This window comes from Micromesistius poutassou (assembly GCF_964030765.1).
Source record: "Micromesistius poutassou genome assembly, chromosome: 8".
NCBI classification, from domain to species: Eukaryota; Metazoa; Chordata; class Actinopteri; order Gadiformes; family Gadidae; genus Micromesistius; species Micromesistius poutassou.
Window position 1 is genome coordinate 11353861 of NC_140278.1, and position 24630 is coordinate 11378490.

A 24630-nucleotide genomic window follows, 5' to 3' on the forward strand; every position below is an offset into this window, starting at 1 on the left:
GACTCTGATTTGCCTTTCCAAATGTTCAATGAAACAGGCACAAGGGCTCCAATAAAGGAGCACCTTGATTAAAAATGTCTCTCTTGACTCTCCTTCTGGAAACTGGCGCATTCACACGCATGCAAGCTCAGCCTCAGAACCTCGCAGTCACTTTCTCCCATTGTTATGGCGAGCGTTCTGCCAGCACCATCTCACATTTAATGAATCCAGACCGGGCATCTTGGGTGAGGCATCGAGTTTCCACAATGTGCGGTGGTGTGATGCGCAGATGGGGCCATAGTTATGCATCAATCACATTCTAACACCATTCTAACGGCTGGAAACCGTTTCTGGCCGCGGATTAACGTGTGAATGTGTGTGAAATGCATGGTGCGGGTGTTGTCTGTCCAGTAAGAGGGTTGCACTTAAGAGCCTGAAAATACATCCCATTACACTGGCGAGGCAAAAGGCACTGGGTGGGCGGGGGGAAGGGTCAGGAACAGTAGCAGAACATTCTACGTAATACCAGAGAACATAATAACCAGGGGGGTGGGGGGGGGGGGGAGGGGGTGGGGTGGGGGGAGAGAGAGAGAGAGAGCAAGCTTTGATCAAGTTACGCAGCACAGATGCCCCAAGCCTGCACACGCAAGAAGACAACACACACACACACACACACATATTCACACGGTGGGTCTACAACTGTGGTGGCCCCTGGACTCGCTTAAATGCTTTCAGGCCGTCCCCCGTCTTTTCCATTTCCAACACGACCCTCACCCCCATCCTCTAGCGGATGAAGCCACCCTTTCAGATCCTTATCGCCGCCTCACACAGCGCCATCACTCTAAATGCACCAGCCCCCCCCCCCTTCGCCCTGCTGTCCCTGGCTCTGCCGTGGCTCTCTCAGACCATCTCTGGTAACACGGGATGACTTTGTGATTGCATTACCCCCCTCCTCCGCACCCCCCTGTGGTCTGTGGTGGTGGGGAGTTCTGCTCCCTGGGAACCAGAGAGTACGGCTCGTTTATTAGCACTGTTCAGCATAAACCCACATGGGTTCCTTTGTGTAAGCGCAGAGTGGCCCTTCTCGCGGTCTCCCAGATGAACCACAGTGTGCAGAGGGCTTCAGGTCCTCTGTGTGAGGGGGGGGGAGAGCGTTGGGTAACAGCGGAGCGCTCTGTGGAAGTGTGCGTCGTGCCGCAGTGAGACGTCACCAAGCCTGGAAATTGAATTACACCATCCTGGGGCTGGGGGGGGGGGGGGAGGGGTTGTGGTATGGGGAAAGGAAACCAGTAGTAATTGTCTGCCCAGAGCATTCTACCTTTATGATATGAGCCAGGCGGCAACAGTGGAAACATGAATATAGCATTCTGCGCGACTCCAGATGCACAGAAGAACCACAATCTAATTCCACAGAGAAAGGCTTTTAGGGGGTGGTTTGGGAGGTAGGTTCGAAAGGTTTGTTCAGATTGACTGCCATAAGAGCTGCAAAACACACGTGTGTCCGATGCTGCGTTACAATAAACACACCCAGATATATCCTGAACATCAACACATCTAACAATGAGCGCGGTTTCAAGGAATTAACATTATTTTGGGGGAGAGAATATTCTTGGATCGCGGCATTGCTTACCACCAAGAGAATCATCTTGGGCCCCAACTTTTTGGAGAGTAACCTTTTTTGGAGAGTAAGTGAATAAGTCCAAGCATGTGTGTGTGTGTGTGTGTGTGTGTGTGTGTGTGAACGCTTTCTTATGTAATGCACTTTTATTTCTTCAGTGACAGCGTCGCATGAAATCCAACAAAAGAGAAGAGAACAGCAGGACCAGGTTGTGCTAGCTGTACATTATTCTGCATGCCGCCTCATTCGATAAAAGGCAAAAGCTGATGCATAAAAGGGTGCTGGAGTCTCCTCTCCTAGACGTTCTTCAACAGGTAATGATGATAATTACTTGGCAACTGTCGGCAGGAGAAAACAGCGAAGGCACAGCTAGGCAGCGCTTATTTCCAAATCAAACGGTTTCCTAAGGCAGTTCCCGCTAATTATACTCTTGGTGTCCCCACAGGTGCATAGAGTTGAAATCCTGACAAAAGTACAAACTGAAAACTATACTCAGCAAATTCTGTGTGGTATTTTTATCCACTAAAGGGCTCTGAATCCTGAAATTAATAAATTCCATGGTAGTCAGCCGTCATGGAGCACGGCTTCATCACGGCAAGACATTCCAGCCATATGAACTAAATGATCTCTGGCAGCTGGAAGAGTGTTTGAAGGCCCACTAATGGGGTGCATTTTGTCATGCTCAGCAACGAAACTGTCAGAAACCTGCTAATTACATATGATAACCCAATATATTCCATTTTACGAGCACACCTCCTTACTAGGACCAAAACATAATTAGGCTGCCTAGTAGCTTACAATGCATAGGAAACCAAGGTGTGCGTGTCTAGGATGGAACCTGCAGTATTCACCAATTTCTCTCTCTCTCTCTCTCTCTCTCTCTCTCTCTCTCTCTCTCTCTCTCTCTCTCTCTCTCTCTCTCTCTCTCTCTCTCTCTCTCTCTCTCTCTCTCTCTCTCTCTCTCTCTCTCTCTCTCTCTCTCTCTCTCTCTCTCTCTCTCTCTCTCTCTCTCTCTCATGTGTGTGCGTCGTGCATGTGTGTGCGTGTGTGTCCCCCTGCAGTCTCACCTGGTAGGACCTCATGTGTCGCAGCACGGACGGCAGCAGGGCGTTGGTGTCCTCCATGGCCTGCAGCAGCTCCTCACACACCATCAGCGGCAGGATCAGGGGGTGGCCGATGGCGTTGGTCTCCCAGCTCTGAACGATGCTGAAACCCACAATGTATGTATTAACGCGCTGCCGTGTAGTCTCAAAGATACCGCTTTAGTTGACAGCAGATGAGCTGAAATCTTGTTGAATGTGGCGTTTCTCTTCTTATTTGTTTCGAACAATCATGTTGCTGGAGGCACGTGATTGGCGAACACAAACTACCAGCACTGGTAGTAAACAGCAACAAAAGAAAAGTGTCTGTAAAGGCTTCAAATCAACAACCCTGTAGACTGGCCGCTATAGAAATACACTTAATCAAATCCCCTTTGGATATCTTCAGCAGTTTGCTTTGGGAGAAAACCTCTGTAGCGAAACAGGACACAAGGTGTCTCCCCTCCTCCACCCCATGCAATTTTTGGTTTCAGGCCCAGGTCTTGTGCCGTCTCCCCCAAGGAGTTCTGCTATAGCATAGTAAGGCTGCTGGATGCCAGATGAGCTATTATGTACCCTGAATCATGGTGACTTGTACCTCTGACACAACTGTACACAGCTACAGCGGCAGCCAGTGGCTAGAACCAGACATTATATCACCGTTGCAGTTCTCATCCAAATGACGTCAAGCCTTCCCCAGTGGAGGTTTACCAGTGCTGCACTAAAACAGGACTGATGTTGTGCGATAATGTCAGCCTTGCTGAGTGTACGAGTCAGATAAGAGGAAGACAGCAGGGGGCGGCGGGTGGGGGGTCAAGGATGGATGCCTTGTCAGAATATGTGGCAGGCTCTGGGTTTCATTGAGGTGACATTTAACCATGTGTGCGTTGTTGTCCTGAAAGGACCTGGCCCTGCCAGATAAAGGCCCCGGCAATATCTCACGCGGCCCTCTAATAAGGCTGACCGCAACACAGCCCTTAATCACGACCCCACACACGGCCACAGCAATGCTGCATGCGCACACACACACACACACACACACACACACACACACACACACACACACACACACACACACACACACACACACACACACACACACACACACACACTTTGGTTTCAGGGATCTTCACTCCTATACAACTAGGCTCAGGTTAAGCACTAAATACCACCTCCGATTATCACGAAAACAGGCATCTTATATTAGGATCTTGTATTAGGAAACAGGAAAAAAAGTATTGCTCCTCTCCAGCCCCTGCTGCAGGGCAAATTCAAATATTCGGCAGAACGGGCTGGGGGTACCCAGTCTCACAATACATAGCAAACAATTAACTGATTCTTGGATTAGTGGGTTGACAATTCTCGTGTTGTTCACAAGACAGAGCATACACATCAACTTTCGAACTTGGCAACTTGCAACAGGTATTAAGTATTACATTTTACAGACTAGACAATTAATTTGATTAAGCCTAAATTAAAGGAATTGTTTGCAACATCCCTGCAATGCACAGTATTCTAGAAAGGTGCTGAAACTACTTCCATGGGAAGTATAAAGCTGGTCCATCTACAGAACACACAGGAGAATCGTAAATGTCAACGCCAAGTGTGAAGCTACACGCTACAGTACCTCAAGAGGAGTCTCATAATGCTCAAATGAGAGGCATTTTAATAGGGTCGGAAAAAAACCTCAACCTATCCTCTGAGCAGTGTCCTGGCGGGGAATTTTGGCTGCATTCCCATTAACAATACTAATTTGCCAGAATTGGGGCACCTCTGCACTGGGAGCACTACCTACCTACGAGCAGAATCTTAATTCTGCCGTCACATCAAGGGACCTGCGACTTTCAAGCGAGTAGTAAAAGTAACTGACAAGCTGAGTTTACTTAAAAAGGAGCCATTGATCCTGGAGCCAAATCCTTTCAAAAACGTGGCCGGTTCCCTGATGTCGCTCGTGCGGGCTTAGCATTTTCCCTCAGCTGTCACCCATATTGCAGACTTTGTGCCAAGAAAAGAGTTGAATGATATCAAAGTTTTTCAGCATTAAAGCCTGTCAAGCCTATAAATAAAACACTTAGAAAACAAGCAAGAAAATGTGTCCTTTTCTTTGCCATCAGCCTTGGAACAAATACTGGCACACTCGTCTCTAGGTACTGCCAGTTTTTTTCCCCGGATATCCCTTTAAACAACTAATGGGATTTTAATTATTCATCAACTTTACGTCATTATTCATCCTTATTTAGCAGTTTGGCTCCTCTGCGTGTCCCCTCGTTCTGGACGGGACCGGCCTATCTTTCAAGGAACATGTTAGCCCTAATGAACTCCTGTCTGCTTGGAGGGCCTGTCATAGACCGAGGGAGCCTCTCAGGAGGCTGCGGAACACGCAGATTACCCCCCCACCACTCTCCCACCCACCCGTCGCATCACGTCTGTCCTATACATCCGCCTGGGGACGAGGGGGGCGGAGGACTGGATAAGCGAGCGAGTGAACGTTGGGTCGGAGTAATGAGGACGGAGCGTTATTTTGGAACCGCGCTGGCACCGCGAGGTGGCAGGACATCCATTCCCTCCCACACCCGACGTCTCTCCTCCGGTGGATCACTGCAGTCAGACGGAGACTCCCCCCCCCCCCCCCCCCCCCGTTTGAGGTAGTGGGGGGGGCTGGGGACAGGCGACACCGGTGGGGGGGAAAGCTTACGCGTGTGACGGCCCAGGAAAGGCGGTAAACAGAGAGAGTGCGTTTACATGACACTCAAGAAAGTCTAATTATTGTCTTAGTCCAACTATGATTTGATTATTAAGATGCATGTATACACCTTAGTCGAGCTAAAATCGAATCGAATTGGGTTACTCATATTCGAATTAAGAACCCTAGATAATGCGATTCATAGTCGAGTTAAGCGTGCATGTACGGAGTCTAATTGGATTATGCGTTGAATTGCGTTCTACCCATGCTCGAGATCTTTTCCCGGGGCCGTGAGCCGGAAGTAGAAGGAGACGATAAAAAATAAAACAAGAAACAGTGATTTATTTAAAAAGGTGGCGCAGAAGATGGAGGAAGCCATTGAATGTAGTTATCCCCTATAAGAATTGTGTCCCGGCCGCGGGAGCGCGCATGGCATGCATTCATTAAAGGTGGAAGCACACAGACACTACGCTTCAATTTCACCAAAGCTGAATTAAAAGTACATGTTTTTCTAAATGTGGGTCATCAACAAGGTTGTAAAGTAGTAACTTCGGGCACATCTGTCAAAATAAATGTTTTTTTCTCCCAACATGTTACGATCTTTATTCATTTATTGCACCGTAGCGGGGAATGCCGTATACGGACGGGCGGCGGAGGGGCTATTCCGGTGGGAGAAAGATGTTTTCAGTAGACAGCTGTCAACTCACTTCGGATAGGCGATTTATTTAAAAAGCTGGCGCAGAAGATGGAAAAAGCCGGTGTCGTGCCAATGTAGTTAACCCCTATAAGGAGTGTATCATCATCAACATGCATTCAGTACACACTACGCTTCGATTTCAGCCAAGGCTGAATTAAAAGTACATGTTTTTCTAAATGTTTCTCATCAACAAGGTTGTAAAATAACTACAATCTTTATTCATTCATTACGCCGCGGCCGAACTGACGGGGGTATTCTCTGATATTATGAATCTTACAGACTGCGTCGGGTTCTCCGACTCTCTGGTACTTCCACAACAAGTAAAGGGCCATGGGGAAAAAGGAATTGGGAGATTAACTTTGGCTTTCTCTGAAGGCCAGATTGAAACGAACATGGAGGAGAAAGCGATGTTTCAGCAGACAGTTGTCAGTTCACTTCGGGTCCATATCATTTCTCCAACCTCTCGGTCGTATGCAGACTCCTCCGCCAGCAGAGCAGCTGGAGGAGTCCGCATACGACCGAGAGGTCAGAACAATGGAGCGTCTGAGAAATTATATGGACCCTAAGTGAACTGACAGCCGTCTACTGAAAACATCTTTCTCGAATGCCGCCCGAGTTTGTTGTTGCTGGTGACGTAAAGAGGTCAACCAGTGGTTCTATTACCACTAGTTGAAATTGGCACAGTGCCACCTATCGTACAGGGGCATGACACGCTTCGGCCAATGAATCGATTTACTCACCGCCATGTATACCCGGACAATTGCAGTTGTCCAATTGCGGAGCATAGTCAAACTATGGCTTTAATCGGATTAAGCTGTGCATGTAAACGTACTGAGAGTCTCCAAAGTAATGAGGCTGGGCTATGGAGTCGTCTTTCATCCTTTGTCGGAAAGGGGGTCGTAACGAGACGGCAGTTGATGGAGTAGCTCACGCGCCCGGGGGAAGACGACAGGACGAGATTAAGGAGAGCAAATCGGAGACGGATAGTGTTGGGGGGAAGAGGGGCCCAGGGGAGGCGGGATGATTCCGGACTTACTCTCTCTGGGCGATGCCCTCATCGGAGCAGACGATCCAGAGGAGTTTGAGGGCTGGACAGGCCCGGCTCGACAGACCCTCCCCGTCAGCTTCTTTGGGCACCGGGGAGACGGAGCCATCCACCTGGCGGACGGACGCCTCCGCCACCGACGCCATGATGGAGTCCGTGTTCAGCAGCCAGATCTGGGAGACGACGGGGGTGTGGGTTAAGTCACGCAATGCTTCTTATAGATGGGAACTACCGTGTCTTTGGAGTTGGAGGAAAGCATGTAACCGAGGGATGAGGGAGGAATAGAACTAAGCCAACTCGCATATGGGAAGAAATACACACACACTAGCAAATATAAAACGACACCACTCCACTTTAACATAATGACTAGGCTGGAGTGCTGGCCGGTAGATTTTTCAAGCAAAAAGTAATTTGACATTTAAAAAGTTAATTGTGGAACCCTGACTCCACTTTTAAGAGTACTCGGAGTTCAGAGTGGTTGCAGCCAATTCCCATGTTAGCATGGGCCCACACGCAGCACTCAGATACCGTGCGATAAGGGACCAAGAGGTGAGCACACACACACGACTCAATCCCGTCTCCCTGATCACAATGCGGCCCTACCAGTAAGAAGGGCTTCTCATCAGGAGTCTGGATGGCGAAGTGGAAGACACTAAGTGTGTTGGAGAGCTCCAGCATCCTGGCCGCGATGCTCTGCTCCAGGAACAGAGATCTGGAATGACGGGATGGAGCGAACCAGACAGTGGTCAGCGGGGACGAAAGTAAGAACATATAATATGCACTGACAGGAGAGTAAAAAGTAAGGATGCGATCATTTTTAAAAATGGATCCGTCATCACCCGAGACAAAGCCTAGTGCTATCCCGTTTAGACTGCCTGCACCTCCACCCTTCAGTGCAAGACAAGCATTTGTGAGCCACCCACCTGCTGACAGTGGCCTCTACCTGGCTCCCGCCCACGGTGAGATCCACCACAACCTGGGTGATGTAAAACTTCAGGCTGTCTGCGGAGGGAACGAATGGGACACAGTGGTGGAGGACAGGAAGAGAGGTCCAATAGGTCAGCACACATTGACTTCATGCAGCCTGTGGTCATGTAGGTTATTGGAAGACACACACTATTATTTATTTTTTCAACCTAAACCAAAACGAATCACCCGTGCACCGTGTATATTTATATGCGTGGGTGTGGACATGAGAAAAAGAGGGAGAAAGAGCGGAGAGATTGAGCTGGAGAGGTGCTGACTGTACCTGGAGCAAGGGCCTCTCCCAGCACAGTGGAACAACTCTGGCAGGAGACGCTCACCAGTCTGCGGCAGGATTTCTAAATACAGACACAAAGCAAATAAATTATATAAAAATATCACACACACACACACACACACAAATCAATAATTTCTGCCTCATTGTTGGAGACAGGGTAGTCATCTTTTATTCCCCTCTCAGTCGTGCACTCGTGTCACTTATGAAGAAGGTGAATAATGGAGAAGGGGACTTATCAATCCTCATGGTGCAGACTGCCAGAGAGTTTGACTTTGAAGATGGCAATTAGAGTGATGATAGGCACGTGGTCACCATGGCTACGTGCATGCGTCACGTCGTGTCACGTGTCGGTCTGTTAGATCAGTGTTTCTGAAGTGAGTGGTTAGCACAGGATTTCAAATGGGTGGCAAAACACATTTGCAAAATCTGATTTGTTTCATCTACAGTACATCTTTTCAACACATGGGGTGTGACGGTTTCTACCAATAGGGACTCAGGATTGGATCCTGGGAACCAGACGAATGTTGTGAGCTCATGTTTCATTGGCTCTGCAGATAAGGTCCCGGTACGAGATAGACCGACCAATCACAACCGTTGATCTCTTCATCTGACGGCCTATCTTGTACCAGGCAGAAATCTTTTGGTATGAAAGAAAAGACAGACCTTATCTGCATAGCAAAAGATACTTGAGCTCTCGTGATCAGGATTGCCGCTACACTCATCACGGTCAGCCCAAATCTCACTGGCTTACACCATTGTGTTTATGCCTTACAATATTATAGGAATGATTATTTAAATATTTTTTGATATTAAATGTGCTGCTATGATTATTATAATAAAATTAATCCAATATTAACAGGATGATATAGGCTCAATTCTGTTGGTTGTACTTATTATATGAAAAAATATTGAGCCTGGAAAGATTATAACATTTCGTTTTTTTTGTTTCACCTAAAGTGCAAAACATAAATGTATCAAAGAAATTACTCTTTGACATGTGCAGCTCATCAATTCAATAGGTCTCTAATTCAATAAGCCCAGTGTAAAGTGATGGGTCAATGGCAGTGATAAATGTCAACGTTACATCACGTGCAACGTGTCTCTTCTCATCGCTAGGCCTATTGTGAATTGGGTCGCGATGGTGGGTCCTTTCCAAAAAGTGGGTCCCCAGAAATAAATGTTGGGAAACACTGTCAGATCGTGGACACGTTGTTAAATCACCTTTGGATCCTGGCTGTCATCGGTGCCGGCACGGGTCACTTCCTCCACCAGAGTGTCCTGGCAACTGGGGTCTCTGGTGAGGAGGAAGAAGGTGTCGCCCAGCAGGCAGTCCTGGGCCCGGGGCAGCAGCTTCAGGTTGGCGAAGGGGTCCGGGTGGCAGCACCAGTCGTCCACGATGGCGTTCCAGTTGCCATTGGGGAGGGGGAGCACACGCTGGAACACCCTAAGATGGACGAGGTTAAGGAACGCCAGAACAGGCAGTGTGTCAAGGGAAGAGGCGACATTGTGCTTTTCAATAATAGTCTGGTGGAGTGGATTTATTTCAACAGATATCCCGTTGCTCAGGAATCTTTTCAAAGAGAGATCGAGAGAAGAGAAACAAAACGAGGAACTTGGCAGGAATACAAAGATATGTGAAGGCTATCTGGAAAATACATTCAGGATGAAAGGACATATTTTGTATTATGTTCCTTTGTGGAAATGCAGACAGCCTGACATTTTTAGACGCCCATTTTATAATCACTTAGCCAGGGGAAGCGTCTCGATGGAGCCAGAGCAAGTGACATTCAGCGAAAATACAACATAGCCTTTTTAACTACGCCCACTAATCACCCACTAAATCCAGCTTCACCCGACCTATTCGGGACAAAGTCGTCACAGACTCTTCTCCAGCTTGTCCTCACTTTATGAATCTCTTGCTCCCTGCAGCTGGGTCACAACTATCAATAAGTGCTCCTCTTCCCAAAGACAAGGTCATTAATAAGATCAGGGTTTCCTGGAACACACCCTCACCCCATCTCACCTGTCATCCAGCAGCCGGGTCCTGCAGCCCTGACAGTGGAAGCAGTAACTATCCTTGGTCTGGAGTCTCTCTATCGGGCTGCCAATGCCCTCTGGTTCGGTGAAGAGGTGAGGTGGGGTTGGGCGTGGTGAAGAGGTGGGGTCGGTGAGGTGGTGAATAGAGGGGAAGTGGGGTGGTGGAGGGATGGCGTGGCGGTGGGGTGGGGGGGAAGAGTTGGGGTCGGTTGGGGTGGTGTGGAGAGATGAGATGGGTCGGAGAGGTAGGGTTGGGTGGGGCGGAGAGGTGGGCCGGACAGATGAGATAGGGTTGGACGGGGGGAGAGGTGGGGGGGGTCGTGGGGGGGGTCGGTTGGAGTGGTGCGGAGAGGTGAGATGGTCGGGGTTAAGGTGGAGAGGTGGGATGGAAATATGAGGTGGGGGGGAGAGAGGGGGTGGAGATGTGAGGTTTGGGGTAAGGGGTTGAAGAGGTGGGATGGAGATGTTAGGTTGGGTGGAGATGTGAGGTTTGTGGGGGTGCGGTGGGGGGGGTGAAGAGGTGGGATAGAGTGGTGTAGGGGGTTAAGGAACAAGCGGATAAACAAGTTCAAAGTTATCAAAGTGTGGGCTCATTTTTGTACTACAGAGCACCACAGTCAATAAAACCCTGGGTGGCGATTGCCAGCCTTGGTAGGGTGCTGCCATCAATCTGGCGGGATTCGATTTGTCACAGCTCTCCAGGCTGCTGTTAACTTCTTTGCGGGGACCTCCTTGGAGCGGAGGATCATGTATCTTATTGAACGTTTTTGTTTATTTTCGGGCAAACAGCTGTGACGGTTTTAAATTGTGTAAAGACTTGGCTAGTTGTGTACTTAGAATAAATTATTTCCTTGCATATTGGCACTCTCAAGTGGGGTATATATGATTGTGTATAGTACTGGCTCAGATGACACCCATATATATATATATATATATATATATATATTGTTTGGGGTGTGTGTGTGTGTTGGTGCTAGGGGTCCATTATTGTGAAGATTACCTTCATTTGTGCTTTGGTCTACATTGATACGCATTCTGAAATGTAGTTCCTCGTCGCAGGCTGTCTGCACGCAGCTTCCCGGCTCCAGGCTGACACCTGCTGGCAGCGCAAGGCTTAACAGGCCGTGGGCCGTGGAAATATCAAGCGAGCCATCGCCTCCTGCAACGCGCACCTCAGTTGGGTCGTTGACAAGATCTTTCCTGGAGGACGCAAGAGACATGAGTTTATTGCATTGTGTATTGTAAGTCTGCAGTGCAACTCTACTCCAGTGGGCTGCACTGCAAAACACTTTTTGTTTGCAGTCGTGCAGTCGTCATGGATTCCACACACAATATTGCAGATGTGTTATGCAATATTGTGGATACTTCCATGTACATCCTCAGCGAAATCACAGAGCAACAATTTGATAGCATATATCTATTCAGTGGAAACACTTACTTGATGCACCTATTCCTTTGTACCTTTAAACAGGGTCCTACACCAATGCCAATTAATGTGAAGCGTTTATATACATTAAGCACATGGATGTTTAAAAATTAAGACTTTAAATCTTATTAAAAAGGAGGTAAACTCATGTACAGTAAGATCGACTCGATCGTACAGTACGATCAAAACTCTAACGCCATCTAGTGTCCGTTTGAGCTCATACAACGTGGGATTCATGCAACTTATTGATCAACTTTACGTTACCGCAAGTCTCCAGGGACTAGATCTTGGGATTTCTATTAACATCTGAAGACAAAATAACTCTTAAATGTTGCATAATGATGTACATGTCTAGGGTAAGACTATAGCATCATGGATCATGGATGCTGGACTTGCTTGCTATTAGCTTAGCTTGCCTGGCCTCCAAGAGAAGACGAGGAACAAGACCTCAATGGCAAACACGTTTATTACCCGATAATAAGCAGTCCCGTTTTCAGTCTCTTTCTGAGCTCTACGAATAGTCCAATTCTTCTTGTTGTTCTCGTCGCTGACATCCCCACGCATGTGTTGGGCCTCAGCCACACGATCTGTAACACGCACTATCACTCAATCCCGTGCAAAAAATAACGGAAACACTAAACACTGTCAAAAATGGACTATCGATAATGGCGTGTTTTGAAAGATAAAACGATCAGAAACACGGACAATGCAAAGTTATCTCCACGCTTGAACCGAACGTCCAACCACACAATTCATTCAATGGGACGTAGTAGCTGCCGTCCCTGAAACTAGTCTGGGAGAAGATACTGAATTGTAGCGTTATCCCGGACTAGCGCAATGCTACTTCCGGCTTCTTACAACTTCCCATGAGCTGTGTGCGCCACATAACAGTTCTAAGGGGAAGTTGGGAAGTATACGAGTATGGCAATATCCGAAAGCATAAAATGACATGTAAGAGAAACGGATATCCCCTGATCCAAGGTCCCGCCCACTCTTTCTCACGTGCCGCTAAACACATGTAACTGTAAGGCCCGCCCTCTCTCTCCCGCCGCTAAATCCGTCGAACTGAAAGTCCCGCCCCACTCTCTCTCTCTTGCCCTCTCGCCCATAACGCTCATTGTAAGCATCCCGTTTCAGGCTTTCTTATGAGACGAGAACGAGAACGCCTGGGAACGAGGTAGATACGCCCACTACGTAGCATACGCGCAACCAATCCGCAATGCAGCCTGGGAGCTGTCAATCGCTTTGTGTTTCTTCCTTCCTGGATGCTGAACCACGGTGATGTCTAGGGTCGTTTTTGAATAACCGAGGAGGAATCTCTTAAAATGCCGACACTATGTAGAGCACAGTGAGCCATATTTCCACCACGTGACCTGTGCAGTCGTGTTATGCAACACACAGGTAGTTAAATTGAGCGACATTTTAGCCGGGGCCCAGCAGCTGAGCCACCGCAGCATCTTGCGTCTCTTGGACATACTGCCGCTCACATTGGCTAGCTGCCGGATTTAGGCTTTGACAGCCCTTTTTTAAAGTGACGTAGTTTACATACGAATGCAGGACGGCGGTGGACAGAAATTCAATAGCGGTGAGCTTGAATTCTGGTCGCGTTATGAATGATGAGTGAGTGGGGTTGGAATCGCTGGTTACAGTTCATGTGTGAGGTAGCTTGGATGTACCCAGCTAACCGAAAGCAGCGCCTCCCCCCTTAGGCATTATTACCGTCTCAAATGGCCCTCCATTCACCTTCATGTAACTTAGTTTACTCAACCCATTTATTTTCTATCCCGCAGGCGATGAATGTTCTGTCGAGGATAACAGGTGATCTGCTGGTACGTCGAACTGCTACTGGTCTCGGAATGTTTGTTTATCTCTGAACTGCCTTTTTTCATAAAGTATGTGTCTGAAAACACTAACCCTAACCCTAATCCATATTTATTTTTAGTTCACATTTCAACTTATATCCCAATGTGCTTGACATTGCATTATTTTAATAAAGTTTTAATGGCATGGTTTGTCAGTTAACGAACACAAACCATGATCCAACAGCCATCACTTTTAATCAGTGACTGTGTCTACCTGTTCATCTTTGATCAGTTTTCTTCGTCATCTTCTTCGCCCTATACAGGTGTGATGCACATATGCTTGCTTAGTGTCGTGCAGTATCAGAATCGTCACCCGGGAGAATGAACACAGAGGAAGTGGAGCTGCTCAGCGACTCCAAGTACAGAAACTATGTGGCAGCTGTGGACAAGGCCTTGAAGAACTTTGAGTACTCCAGTGAATGGGCCGATCTCATCTCTGCGCTGGGCAAGCTCAACAAGGTACACCTGATCCTCTGTCCTTGTGTCTTGTTGTGGTGTAGTTACCTTGATTTCTTTCACTCACAGTTACATGAATGTAAGGTGAAAAGGCTTGGCTAATACTCCATATTTGTGGGGATTGGGTTTCAAGGTATTGCAGAACAATGCAAAGTACCAGGTGGTTCCCAAGAAGCTGACGATTGGCAAACGTCTGGCCCAATGCCTACACCCGGCCCTGCCCAGCGGGGTCCACCGCAAGGCACTGGAGACCTACGAGATCATCTTCAAGATCATAGGACCCAAGAGGCTGGCCAAAGATCTCTTTCTTTACAGGTACTGTCACCACTGATACCTCTATCTAACTACACGTTAAATACAAGGGTGCTCCGATCCATCAACCCCCGATTGTGTGGTTGAGTTTCGTTGTCAGTCTGTAGTAAATACACAATGTTGATAAGAAAAGTTCAATAAATAAATAATGCTACACGATAAGTTGAGGGCTTAAAATGGACCCTTTATCGCTATCAGCCGGTACTGTGTGCGGTGATCGGCCAGAACAATCCTGATCAGATCAACCTTAATATGAAATAAACCATGTGTCCTTACCATGGACATTTCTTCATCATGACCATTCAGAAGTTAATGCAGTACTTCCCCTTCTGCCACTGTAGTGCCGGGCTGTTCCCTTTACTGTCCAATGCGGCGATGTCTGTGAAACCGGCCCTTCTGGGTCTCTACGAGACCTACTACCTCCCCCTGGGCAAGACGCTGAAACCGGGCCTCCAAGGCCTGCTGACGGGTGTCCTGCCGGGCCTGGAGGAGGGGTCCGAGTACTATGACAGGTGGGCAGAGCAATAACACAATTCAAACTCTGTCTAAAAAAGTGTTCAGAGGTGCTAATGGTAGTTTTGATGTATTTTTTGTTCTACTATTGGTAAACAAAATGTAACTACAAACTAACTAAGCTTGCATACTAAACCTGCTTGGTGAAAGAAATACGCAAATCAGTTATTCAAGTTAGAGTATGTGTTTTAGGGCGCACTCACACTAGGCAAAGTTGCCCTGTACTAACACTAGGCAAAGTTGCCCCCCCCCCCCCCCACTGTGCCGCTGGACTGTGCTCACACTAGGCAATCTCAACTGGGCCGTACGGTTGCCTCTTGTACATATAGTGTCGCTTTTCCACCGACAGTATCGACTCGACTCGACTCGGTTTGGTTCCAGGCACGTCGCGTTTCCATCTAAAAAAGTACCTCTTCAATGTGGGCGGGTCGTAGAAAAGAACCTCTCCAACATGGGCGGGTCGTCATTAGGTTTTAATCACGGGAGACGTGATTCCCGGGAAATCTGAATCTGATCAAGAGTATTTCCTGATTCCCGGGTAAGGTTATGATGGGAAATAAAATAAAATAAAAAGTGCAATGACTGCGCGTCTATTGTTGTAATACGGTAACGTTGATGGAGGCGAAACTCGAGCCCTGGGAAAGGAACGACACTAAAACGAAACAGCGAAACGCTGATCCTCGGGAGCGGGTCCGTGGACTCCAGCCACGCCGGACACACACAACCACACCGGACACACACAACCACGCGCAGCCTAACTCTAGCCCCGGGAAAGGAGCGACACACACGGCGAAACTCTGATCAGTGTCCCCCTCGGGAGCAGGTCCGTGGACTCCAACCACGCCGGACACAACTTAACTTTGAGTGATTCCCATTTACAGCCGCTGGCCAATCAGTTGCCAGCAGCCTGTTTACGTCACACAAAAGTACCTACACCGCTCGCTTGGAACCTCGACGGAGGTAGTACTAAAAAAAGTACCCGGTACTAGGTACCGGGTACTTTTTTTGCCAATGGAAACGCAAATTAAGGCGGGTCGAGTCGAGCTGGTACTACGGTGGAAAAGCGGCATAGGTTGTGTATCCGTGCGTGTGTGCGTGTCGGCTCATTAGCATCTGTACCGTGAGCACACCTCTCCGAAGTGAACTGAGCACACAGAATTTAACTGTACTTGAGTACGGATGGCGTGCTCACACTAGCCAAACGATCAAATGTACTCAGGCACGGTACAGATGGCCGAGTGTGAGTGTGCCCTTACTGTTGAGCCACGCTAATGAATAGGATTGGAACTTGAAGTGAATGTGTTTTACGTACATCCCTTGCATGCAACTGTATAAAAGTAAGCAGACATCTATCAAACTCACTACAACCAGTTGAGTTTGCTCACTATCACAGTAGTCAGTACCGCCCAGTAATTGCTAACCTTGTTTACATTCAGAAACCAGCTATTGACTGTATGATATCACTAGTACAACTTGACCACACCCTGACTTGTAGATAACAGCCCAGAGCCCTGCCTGAAAAGTACACCAGAATTAACCCTATCAGAACTTCTCAGAAAACACTTCCTCCATACAGACATTTTACGACTTTACACATTTACACAATTATATCTTTCCACATCCAATCCTCCATTTCTAATGAAACACAAGGCAGTCCCAGGGCACCCAGAGCTCTGTTGTGGCGTGGGTAACAATAGCCTTCTATTGTGTTCTCCCATCCTGCCACTCCCTAATACAGAACTAACACCCTGCTGGAGAAGGTGGCGGCGGCTGTGGAGCAGTCGGCCTTCTACAGCGCCCTGTGGGGCAGCATCCTGACCAGTCCCGCCGTGCGTCTGCCTGGGGTCACCTTCGTGCTGCTGCACCTCAACCGCAAGCTCACCATGGAGGACCAGCTCTACGTCATGGGCAGCGACATCGAACTCATGGTGCCCACATCATGTCTTTCTATAATATATAATATATATAATACTTGTTTTGTTTGATTCAACAGTCAACTAATGCTACACGTGTTGACGTGCAATGATTGAAATAGCACATCAATGAAAATAACCAAGCGCAAATAACCAGTAATAGACGTCAACATAACTGTCAGCGGTCACTGACTTTAGGTAAAGTGATTGAGAAAAACAGTGTTGTCTCACTTCATCACATTACATTAACTCAGACGGGGTTAGGATGTTAATGTGTTGTGTGTACGTGTGTATGTGTGTGCTGTCCTCGATGCGCCCTGCAGGTGGAGGCAGTGAGCACCTCGGTCCAGGACTCCAGTGTGTTGGTGCAGCGAAGCACCCTGGACCTCATCCTCTTCTGCTTCCCCTTCCACATGAGCCAGGTGTGTGTGTGTGTGTGTGTGTGTGTGTGTGTGTGTGTGTGTGTGTGTGTGTGTGTGTGTGTGTGTGTGTGTGTGTGTGTGTGTGTGTGTGTGTGTGTGTGTGTGTGTGTGTGTGTGTGTGTGTGTGTGTGTGTGTGTGTGTTGTTATTGAGCAGATGATCATTATACTCAGTTTGTGTTTATGATTATGTGTGTTATTGAGCAGATGATCGTTATACTCAGTTTGTGTTTATGATTATGTGTGTTGTTATTGAGCAGATGATCGTTATACTCAGTTTGAGTTTATGATTATGTGTGTTGTTATTTAGCAGATGGTTGTTATACTCAGTTTGTGTTTATGATTATGTGTGTTGTTATTTAGCAGATGGTTGTTATACTCTGTGTGTGTGTTTCGTGTTCAGGTGACGAGACCGGACATGATTCGGATCCTGTGTGCTGCACTGCATGTTGTTCTGAGGAGAGACATGTCGCTTAACCGCAGACTCTACGCGTGGCTGCTGGGTGGGACACACACACACACACACACACACACACACACACACACACACACACACACACACACACACACCTGTCTGTATATATTGTATGTAATTCCATATTATACATGTGTATTTATGTGTTTTGCATTTACTTACATTTTTGTATTAGTCACTAAAGACTAATGCACACAAATGCATTAGTCTTTATATACCAACTTTGTATACCAACAGGACAGCCCTGTTATTTAGACTGTAAACCATATACAGATGGGAGCCGAGTGTTTGATCTGTAACATGCTCCTGCACCACTCCAAACACAATAGTAATAGAAACCTGTGGTAATTATAAATGCCTAGATCTGACCTTCATTTGCAGTAGTATTCTTAATATTTTACGTGGAGCATGCTCTTGATAAAAATAATGATAATAATAATAACAAGCAAAACTAAAAGATTCTATCCATGCATTGTCTATGTGCATAGGTCTTAATGTGAGTTTCATTGTTGTGGTCTCATGGTCATTGTCTTTAACTGTGTTCTCTCTGTGTTGAATTGCAACTTGCTTGCACTGGATAAAAAAATCATAAACAAACGGTAAGTGTCTGCTTGGCTGATCGATGCTAGTTTTCATCAACTATTACAAACCACTTAAATGCACTATCAGATCCACTGCATATCCGGCCTTGGTCCTAACAGCTATGATGCAGGTGAACCATGTAAAGAAGTGTGATGTTTTGTACTCTTGTATTCTTCCGCAGGCTTTGACAACAACGGTGTGAGGACAGGACCCCGCAGTACTCGGCAGAGCAACCCCGAGGAGCACGCCAGCCACTACTTTAACACCTTCTCCAAAGACATGCTTGTTCAGGTAGAACTCAAACTCGCTCACTAACTCACTCCCACATGCACAGACACATACACATACACGCACACACACACACACCTCCAATCCAGGTCACCGATAAAGGCAGCTGCTCTCATGTTTGAAATTGGCGTAAAATAAAAAACAACATAAAAAAGTTGAAAATCCCAAATCGTAAGGCTTCAGAGAAATACTTGAATAAAGGAGAGGGAGGTCCTAAATGTGTGTACTACACACACACACACACACACACACACACACACACACACACACACACACACACACACACACACACACACACACACACACACACACACACACACACACACACACACACACACACACACACACAGCCACTCTTTCTGTCCCAGGGGGCCTTCCTTTGAAGCCGTCTGTCCTGTGTGCTTCATGACTGGGTCAGATACACACCACACTCACACCCTTATGTAAGTCCCCCGTGGCTACAACAATGGCTCCCCCACCGTGCAGCTGGGGTGTGATGCGGGTCTGGGCACCCCAGGGAAATGAGGCGGACCGTCCCAGAAAAAAGAGAACGACCACAAGGGAGAGGCTGTTTTTTTTTGTGTTTTTCTACGTTCACCAACCTATATGTTAATATAGGCTGCGTGTTTTCCAAATATTTTCCCTGCCATCTGGCGTTCCGCATGCCACTTGTTGCGAGCACCCCTGGGGGGGGGTCTGTGGGTGCTGCCGGGAACGTCTGTTCACGGGTATGCGGCTCATTATGTGGCAGACGAAGCGTGAAACATGAGGCTTGCTTACGCGGCACAGGAGGATGGGCTCGCACTGATACCAAACACACTGTCGCTCCTGTAGAATTCAGCCAGGAATTATCCAATTAGCAATCCCGAGCAACTCTAAATATTGACGTGTGTGTGTGTGTGTGTGTGGGCATGTGTGTGTCTGGGCCTGTGTGTGTGTGGTGGTGATGCCCCAGGCGATGGTGAGGATCCTGCAGGGGAAGGCCCGGGGCGGGGAGGAGGAGAGCGTACTGATGCACGACCTCAAGCCCTTCCGGATCCTCATCAGTCTGCTGGACAAGCCTGAGCTGGGTGAGTAAATGTTTAAAGACACAAGGATCTGTGGGCGCCGATATATTCTGAACTGGTTCTCTACTGCAGAATTGCAAGGGACACCAATTTAAAGTTGCAGGGCATGATGAGGATAAATGTGCCACACATTATTACCAGGATATTATATATACTAGGTTAATAGCTGTTGGCACTCAATATTTGATACTTTCAACAGACAGGCATAACATTGAAAAATGCATAAAAAGATATTGTAAAGATGACCAATTATATAAGTAACCTATGTCTTGATGGTGGATTGTACTCCTAGGTTATGGTTATCACCTCCTGTTCCAAACATATTCAGGTCAGATGTCCTTGACAAGTTATGCTGCTGGCAAACAAACACTTCAGAGTCAATTATGAGTAAATGGTTCCATTCATAAATCAATAAAAACCACCGTAAGACTCGTAATACCACACTGTTTGTTTTGCAGACTGCCTAGTAGTACATGTTGTACAATGAAGAACCTCCATCTAATATATCCAATCCAAACCCATTTCCTCTTGTTCCGCTCTCAGGGCCTGCCATCCTGGAAGACGTTTTGATCGAGGTGTTCCGCACGCTCCACACCCAGTGCCGAACAGAGCTGGACCTGCAGAACCAGAGCCCGTTCAGCAAGGATCACTCCCACCTCAGCAGGTAGGCCCTTCTTCATGTTTCAGCCTAATGTCTGTGGTGCAGCCTGGGTCTGTTGTTAATGCCGGCCTCTCTGAATGATCCTCCCTCAGTAAGCTCAGGGAGAACAAGAAGACGGCGGAGCTGATCAAAACGGCCAACCTCCTATTCAACTCCTTTGAGCCCTACTACATGTGGGACTACATCGCCCGCTGGTTCGAGGAGTGCTGCAGGTAGCGTGTTTGCTTGTTGAACAACGTTGATGCAGAGGTTTTGTACGGTATTGGGCAGGATGTCAAGTCAATGTAGTTGGTTTTTGTCTTTAGGTTTTCGTTGTTTTAGTCCTGGCTTGAGTTGTATCTACAAATTATATAAGGCCAATTGACTCCTGGATGGGTGTGTATTATTCTTGAGAAATGTTCTAGTTCAGATCAATTTGTTAACCGTGGAAGCAAGCAGTGCTGATTATCCCATTAATGGATTAATAGACTACAGGATCGAACCGAACCAGGGCACATTCCCTGCATAGTTAGCGAACTAGCGAGTTTAGCCACAGAGCTGGCCAACCTCATCTATCTTTGATGTGGTTGGCTGCAGTAGAAACAAGTCCTCCTGAGGTCTAACCCACTCTTCCTTGCAGGAGGACGGTGACCGGTGGTGCTTGCGATGTGCAGCGGAACGCCAATAGCATAGATTCCCCATCGCTGTCCTTGCTGGAGTTCTGCCAGCTGGTGGACTTCCTGCTGGACATTGTGTCCTTGGTGAGAGACACGTGCCTCACTCTGAGCTCTGACCTTCTTCATTTTATCACCGGGTGTTACCGGTTGTTCCTGATGGGATCTGGTCCTCTCTTTACTCTTTCAGTTTGACGAGGCTAATTCGAGTCTCTTTCTTTTTATGTTGTCCTCCTTCTGGGGGCCCACTTGCAGTGTAATTACAACGTCACTGCAAGGTTGATCCTGAAGCTGCAAGGATTGTTACTCCGTATTCTTGTGGAATGCTGGACATTCCTGGCTACAGGATGTGTGTTTCTCCCCTGTGTGTGTGGTGTGTGTTTGTGCGGGCAATGCCTTTCTGAATGCCAGGTTCAGAAATTAAATCATTTATGTATCTTGCTGCCAAATTATTTTTTGCTTTCTATTCTGAATATGCAAGCTCCGTCTATAGTGTTTCCAATGAATACAGTTTGGAAAATCCTTACACCACTATTGACGTGTGTGTGTGTGTGTGTGTGTGTGTGTGTGTGTGTGTGTGTGTGTGTGTGTGTGTGTGTGTGTGTGTGTGTGTGTGTGTGTGTGTGTGTGTGTGTGTGTGTGTGTGTGTGTGGCCTTTTCTCTGCTTGCTCCTGTCTGTTGAATCTCTCTGCTCTTTCTCTCTCTCTCTCCTTGAAGCCTACTAGAAGCATGAGGGTAATATGCCAGGTAAAGTACTGCTCTTTCCTGCTTCTTCACCTCATCTTGCTTCACTTAAGGCTGTGATAACATTTCCACAAAATCCGGCCAAAAACACCCCCCCCCCCCCCCAAAATAAACACTGCTTCCACATCTCTGTGCTACATTTCAACATTTCATATGCACTTACACTGGAAGTGATAATGACACATTATTTCGTGGCAATGCCTTTGTGAAAATGAAATCGACGCTCTGTATGTGTGTGTTCTGTCTGTCTGTAATGTATGTGTTAATTTACTCCCTCATTCATTCACATATTTAAGAAATCTGATCCTTTCATTTAATGCTAATTTCCTACATTTATTCTTCTCATTTTCCAGGACAATTTTGAATTGAAATAATTTATTATCCAACAGAAATATGACTCAAACGTTATAATATACACATTAATTCATTCTACAATTAAATTGTACTGAACTTAAAGAAAGACAATGCGTCTAAGTTAAGATCCCACAGTGTACGGTAAGTATCATTTAGAACAGTGAGGAATCATCCACTGCAGCATCAGAGTCTCAGCTTGTCTGTCAGTGTAGGACTCCCACCTCGCGGTCACCTCCACCCTTCTCCACCAAGTCCTCACCCTGCCCTGCTCTGCTCTCCCCCCCCCCCCCCCCCCCCCCACCCAGGAGACCTACATAGAGATCCAGACAGAGCACCTCCCCCAGCTGCTGCTCCGCATGGTGGCGGCACTGACCACCCACCTCCAGGCACTGGGGCTGGAGGAGCTCACCCACTGCCTGTGCCTCTGCTCCAAGATCCTCAGCAAGGTGCAGCCGCCCCTGGTGTCCCCTCTGTCCCTGCCTCCCCTCAACGGCTCCAGGGCCCAGGGCCATGCTGCGCCCGCTACCACCCCCACGACCTCCACCAAGCAGGACACGGCCGGCGGTGAGGGGGAAGGACAGGTGAGACTAAAAAGAGAGAACGATAAACATATATATTTTATATTTTTTACGTTTTCACTTTTATCGATGTAATACTTTGGTGTGTTTGGAGAACTGCGGTTCTCTTTTGATTCCTCCACAAAGAACTGGGGCCCCCCATTGGTCGGCCTGAGTTTACCTTCATGTAGTGGCACTCATACGCAAGCATGGCTTGTTGAAGGACATGATCAACATGAAAGACACAAGGGGCATCACAGAATGTTAGTTAGCCCTTGTTCCCCTGCATCACTAAAACTGTTTTATCTTGTCCTTGGCCGAAAACAAGTGTTCACAAGCATTGAAGTAGCGGCCCATATTTGGAAGCTGACGACTCATTCCTCTCATCATGTGGCCTTTATAGTCCAACACAACCCTCCCTGACCTCTCTGGTGCAGCCCCGGTAGGGGCAAGACCCAGTTTGGCCCCTTATGCTCTGATGGGGTCCCCTTTTCCCAGGGCAGGCTACTGTTGGCCCCCTGCTCGCCTCTGCTCTGTGTTGCTTTTGGCTTGGTGGTCCAGCGCCTGGGCCCGGCCATGTCTCTCTCTCTTTCTCTTTCTCTTTCGCTGAGCACAAGGCTTTTGAAGATCCATTCAGAGAATATATCTCTGGGCCTCATCGGTCCTCCTGGTCCCTGTCCATCTACCTGGCTGTTTCAAGTGCTTTGTGAGCGCACTGAAGCCTCACCAAAAGCCCACGCCCAGGGACACGACAGATGGACCGCAGGCAGGCCCATTAGAGACTGGGAATTGGTCTCTCATGGATGGTTCAGCAACAGCTGAGTCTCTCTTTCTCTCTCTTGCTCTGTGTCTCTCTTTCTTTCTCTCTCTGTCTCTGTCTCTGTGTGTGGCTAGAGTAATAAAAACAAAAGCAATATACTGGCTTATGGTGCCACATAGGTGCGCCGTTTCAAATCACGTGGAGCATTGCCTCTCTCCCCCTCCAAACCCCCCTTGTCTCTCTGAACTGCAATCAAAGTCCCTCTAAAGGGCACTTAAAGTACTTTTGATCGACCATCTGAATCCAGGCTCTATGACTGGCCTTCTGCCTCCAAGCTTGTAACGGCCACTTGCAAAGCATTGTGGGAGTCGAGCCATCAAGAGTGTGTGTGTCTGTCTGTGGCTGCATACCTGACGTGCAAATTGATCCAGATTTTGCTGCTGTTCTGCTTCTATAAAGTACTTGTTTCTGAATGCAAGAAGCTGTAGGAGTGCGTCAGGTATGCAAGAACCCTGGTACAAGTACTTCAACATTCACCAAACATTTATTCATTCTCCTCTGCCACAGGCCTCCTCCCCGGACTTCCCTGGGAACGGGGAGGTGTTCAAGGACAACAATGTGGAGAGCCCGGCGGGCAGCCGTTCTTTGGAGTGCGGCTTCAGCGACTTTGTGCAGTACCGGGCCGGTGGGTCCGAGGAGGCGGACCCCCAGCACCCCTCCCAGCGGCCGGGCCGCGGCCCCTCCGGCCCCTCCCAGGCCCGGCCCCAGGAGAGGCCTGTGATGCAGCACTGCCTGGAGCACTTCCAGCGGTTCCTCTCCCACCTCATCACCCTGTACATCGTCCCCCAGCGGGCGGGCCGCGACCGGCGGGCCGAGAGCGGCGAGCTGGAGCCCGCGGCGGCCGGGCTGCTGGGGGCCTGCATGCGACCGGGGGGGCGGACGGAGGCGGGTGCCACTCCCGGGGCACCGGGGTCCCGGCAGACGGAGTACGTGCGGGCGTTTGCAGCCGGCTGTCAGCTGTTCCTGGAGTGCTCCAGCTTCCCCGTGTACATCGCCGAGGGCAACCTCCAGTCCTCCCCCTCACAGGAGGAACAGCGCGGTGAGATGGGAGCATTACATGTTATTGTGACAATATACAGCTGTTTGACCTCTAATACAGAGGTTGATGCTGGGATTAAAAGAGATGTT

General features: G+C 48.1%; 2 protein-coding genes across 3 annotated transcripts in view; one reads left to right on the forward strand and one right to left on the reverse strand.

Moving 5' to 3' along the window:
* The window catches only part of ube3d (ubiquitin protein ligase E3D), a 19641-nt gene extending 7053 nt beyond the window's left edge, over positions 1–12588 (reverse strand). The window contains exons 1-9 of the mRNA XM_084471562.1: positions 12297–12588; positions 11400–11599; positions 10386–10476; positions 9584–9806; positions 8351–8423; positions 8025–8103; positions 7705–7813; positions 7093–7274; positions 2665–2803 (exon numbers count right to left, since the gene is read on the reverse strand). Coding sequence (XP_084327688.1) covers positions 2665–2803; positions 7093–7274; positions 7705–7813; positions 8025–8103; positions 8351–8423; positions 9584–9806; positions 10386–10476; positions 11400–11599; positions 12297–12379 — 1179 coding nt within the window. The 5' untranslated portion in view covers positions 12380–12588. The remainder of the gene's footprint in view (positions 1–2664; positions 2804–7092; positions 7275–7704; positions 7814–8024; positions 8104–8350; positions 8424–9583; positions 9807–10385; positions 10477–11399; positions 11600–12296) is intronic.
* Positions 12589–13084: 496 nt separating this feature from the next.
* dop1a (DOP1 leucine zipper like protein A) overlaps positions 13085–24630 on the forward strand; it is a 28603-nt gene continuing 17057 nt past the window's right edge. The window contains exons 1-15 of one of the 2 annotated variants that reach the window (XM_084471740.1): positions 13085–13410; positions 13616–13654; positions 13951–14146; positions 14277–14458; positions 14797–14967; positions 16707–16896; positions 17205–17303; positions 17705–17804; positions 18540–18649; positions 19602–19716; positions 20257–20377; positions 20467–20586; positions 20994–21114; positions 22431–22706; positions 24010–24541. In XM_084471740.1, coding sequence (XP_084327866.1) covers positions 14009–14146; positions 14277–14458; positions 14797–14967; positions 16707–16896; positions 17205–17303; positions 17705–17804; positions 18540–18649; positions 19602–19716; positions 20257–20377; positions 20467–20586; positions 20994–21114; positions 22431–22706; positions 24010–24541 — 2275 coding nt within the window. In that variant the 5' untranslated portion in view covers positions 13085–13410; positions 13616–13654; positions 13951–14008. The remainder of the gene's footprint in view (positions 13411–13615; positions 13655–13950; positions 14147–14276; positions 14459–14796; positions 14968–16706; positions 16897–17204; positions 17304–17704; positions 17805–18539; positions 18650–19601; positions 19717–20256; positions 20378–20466; positions 20587–20993; positions 21115–22430; positions 22707–24009; positions 24542–24630) is intronic. The other variant, XM_084471741.1, reaches the window with a different exon arrangement.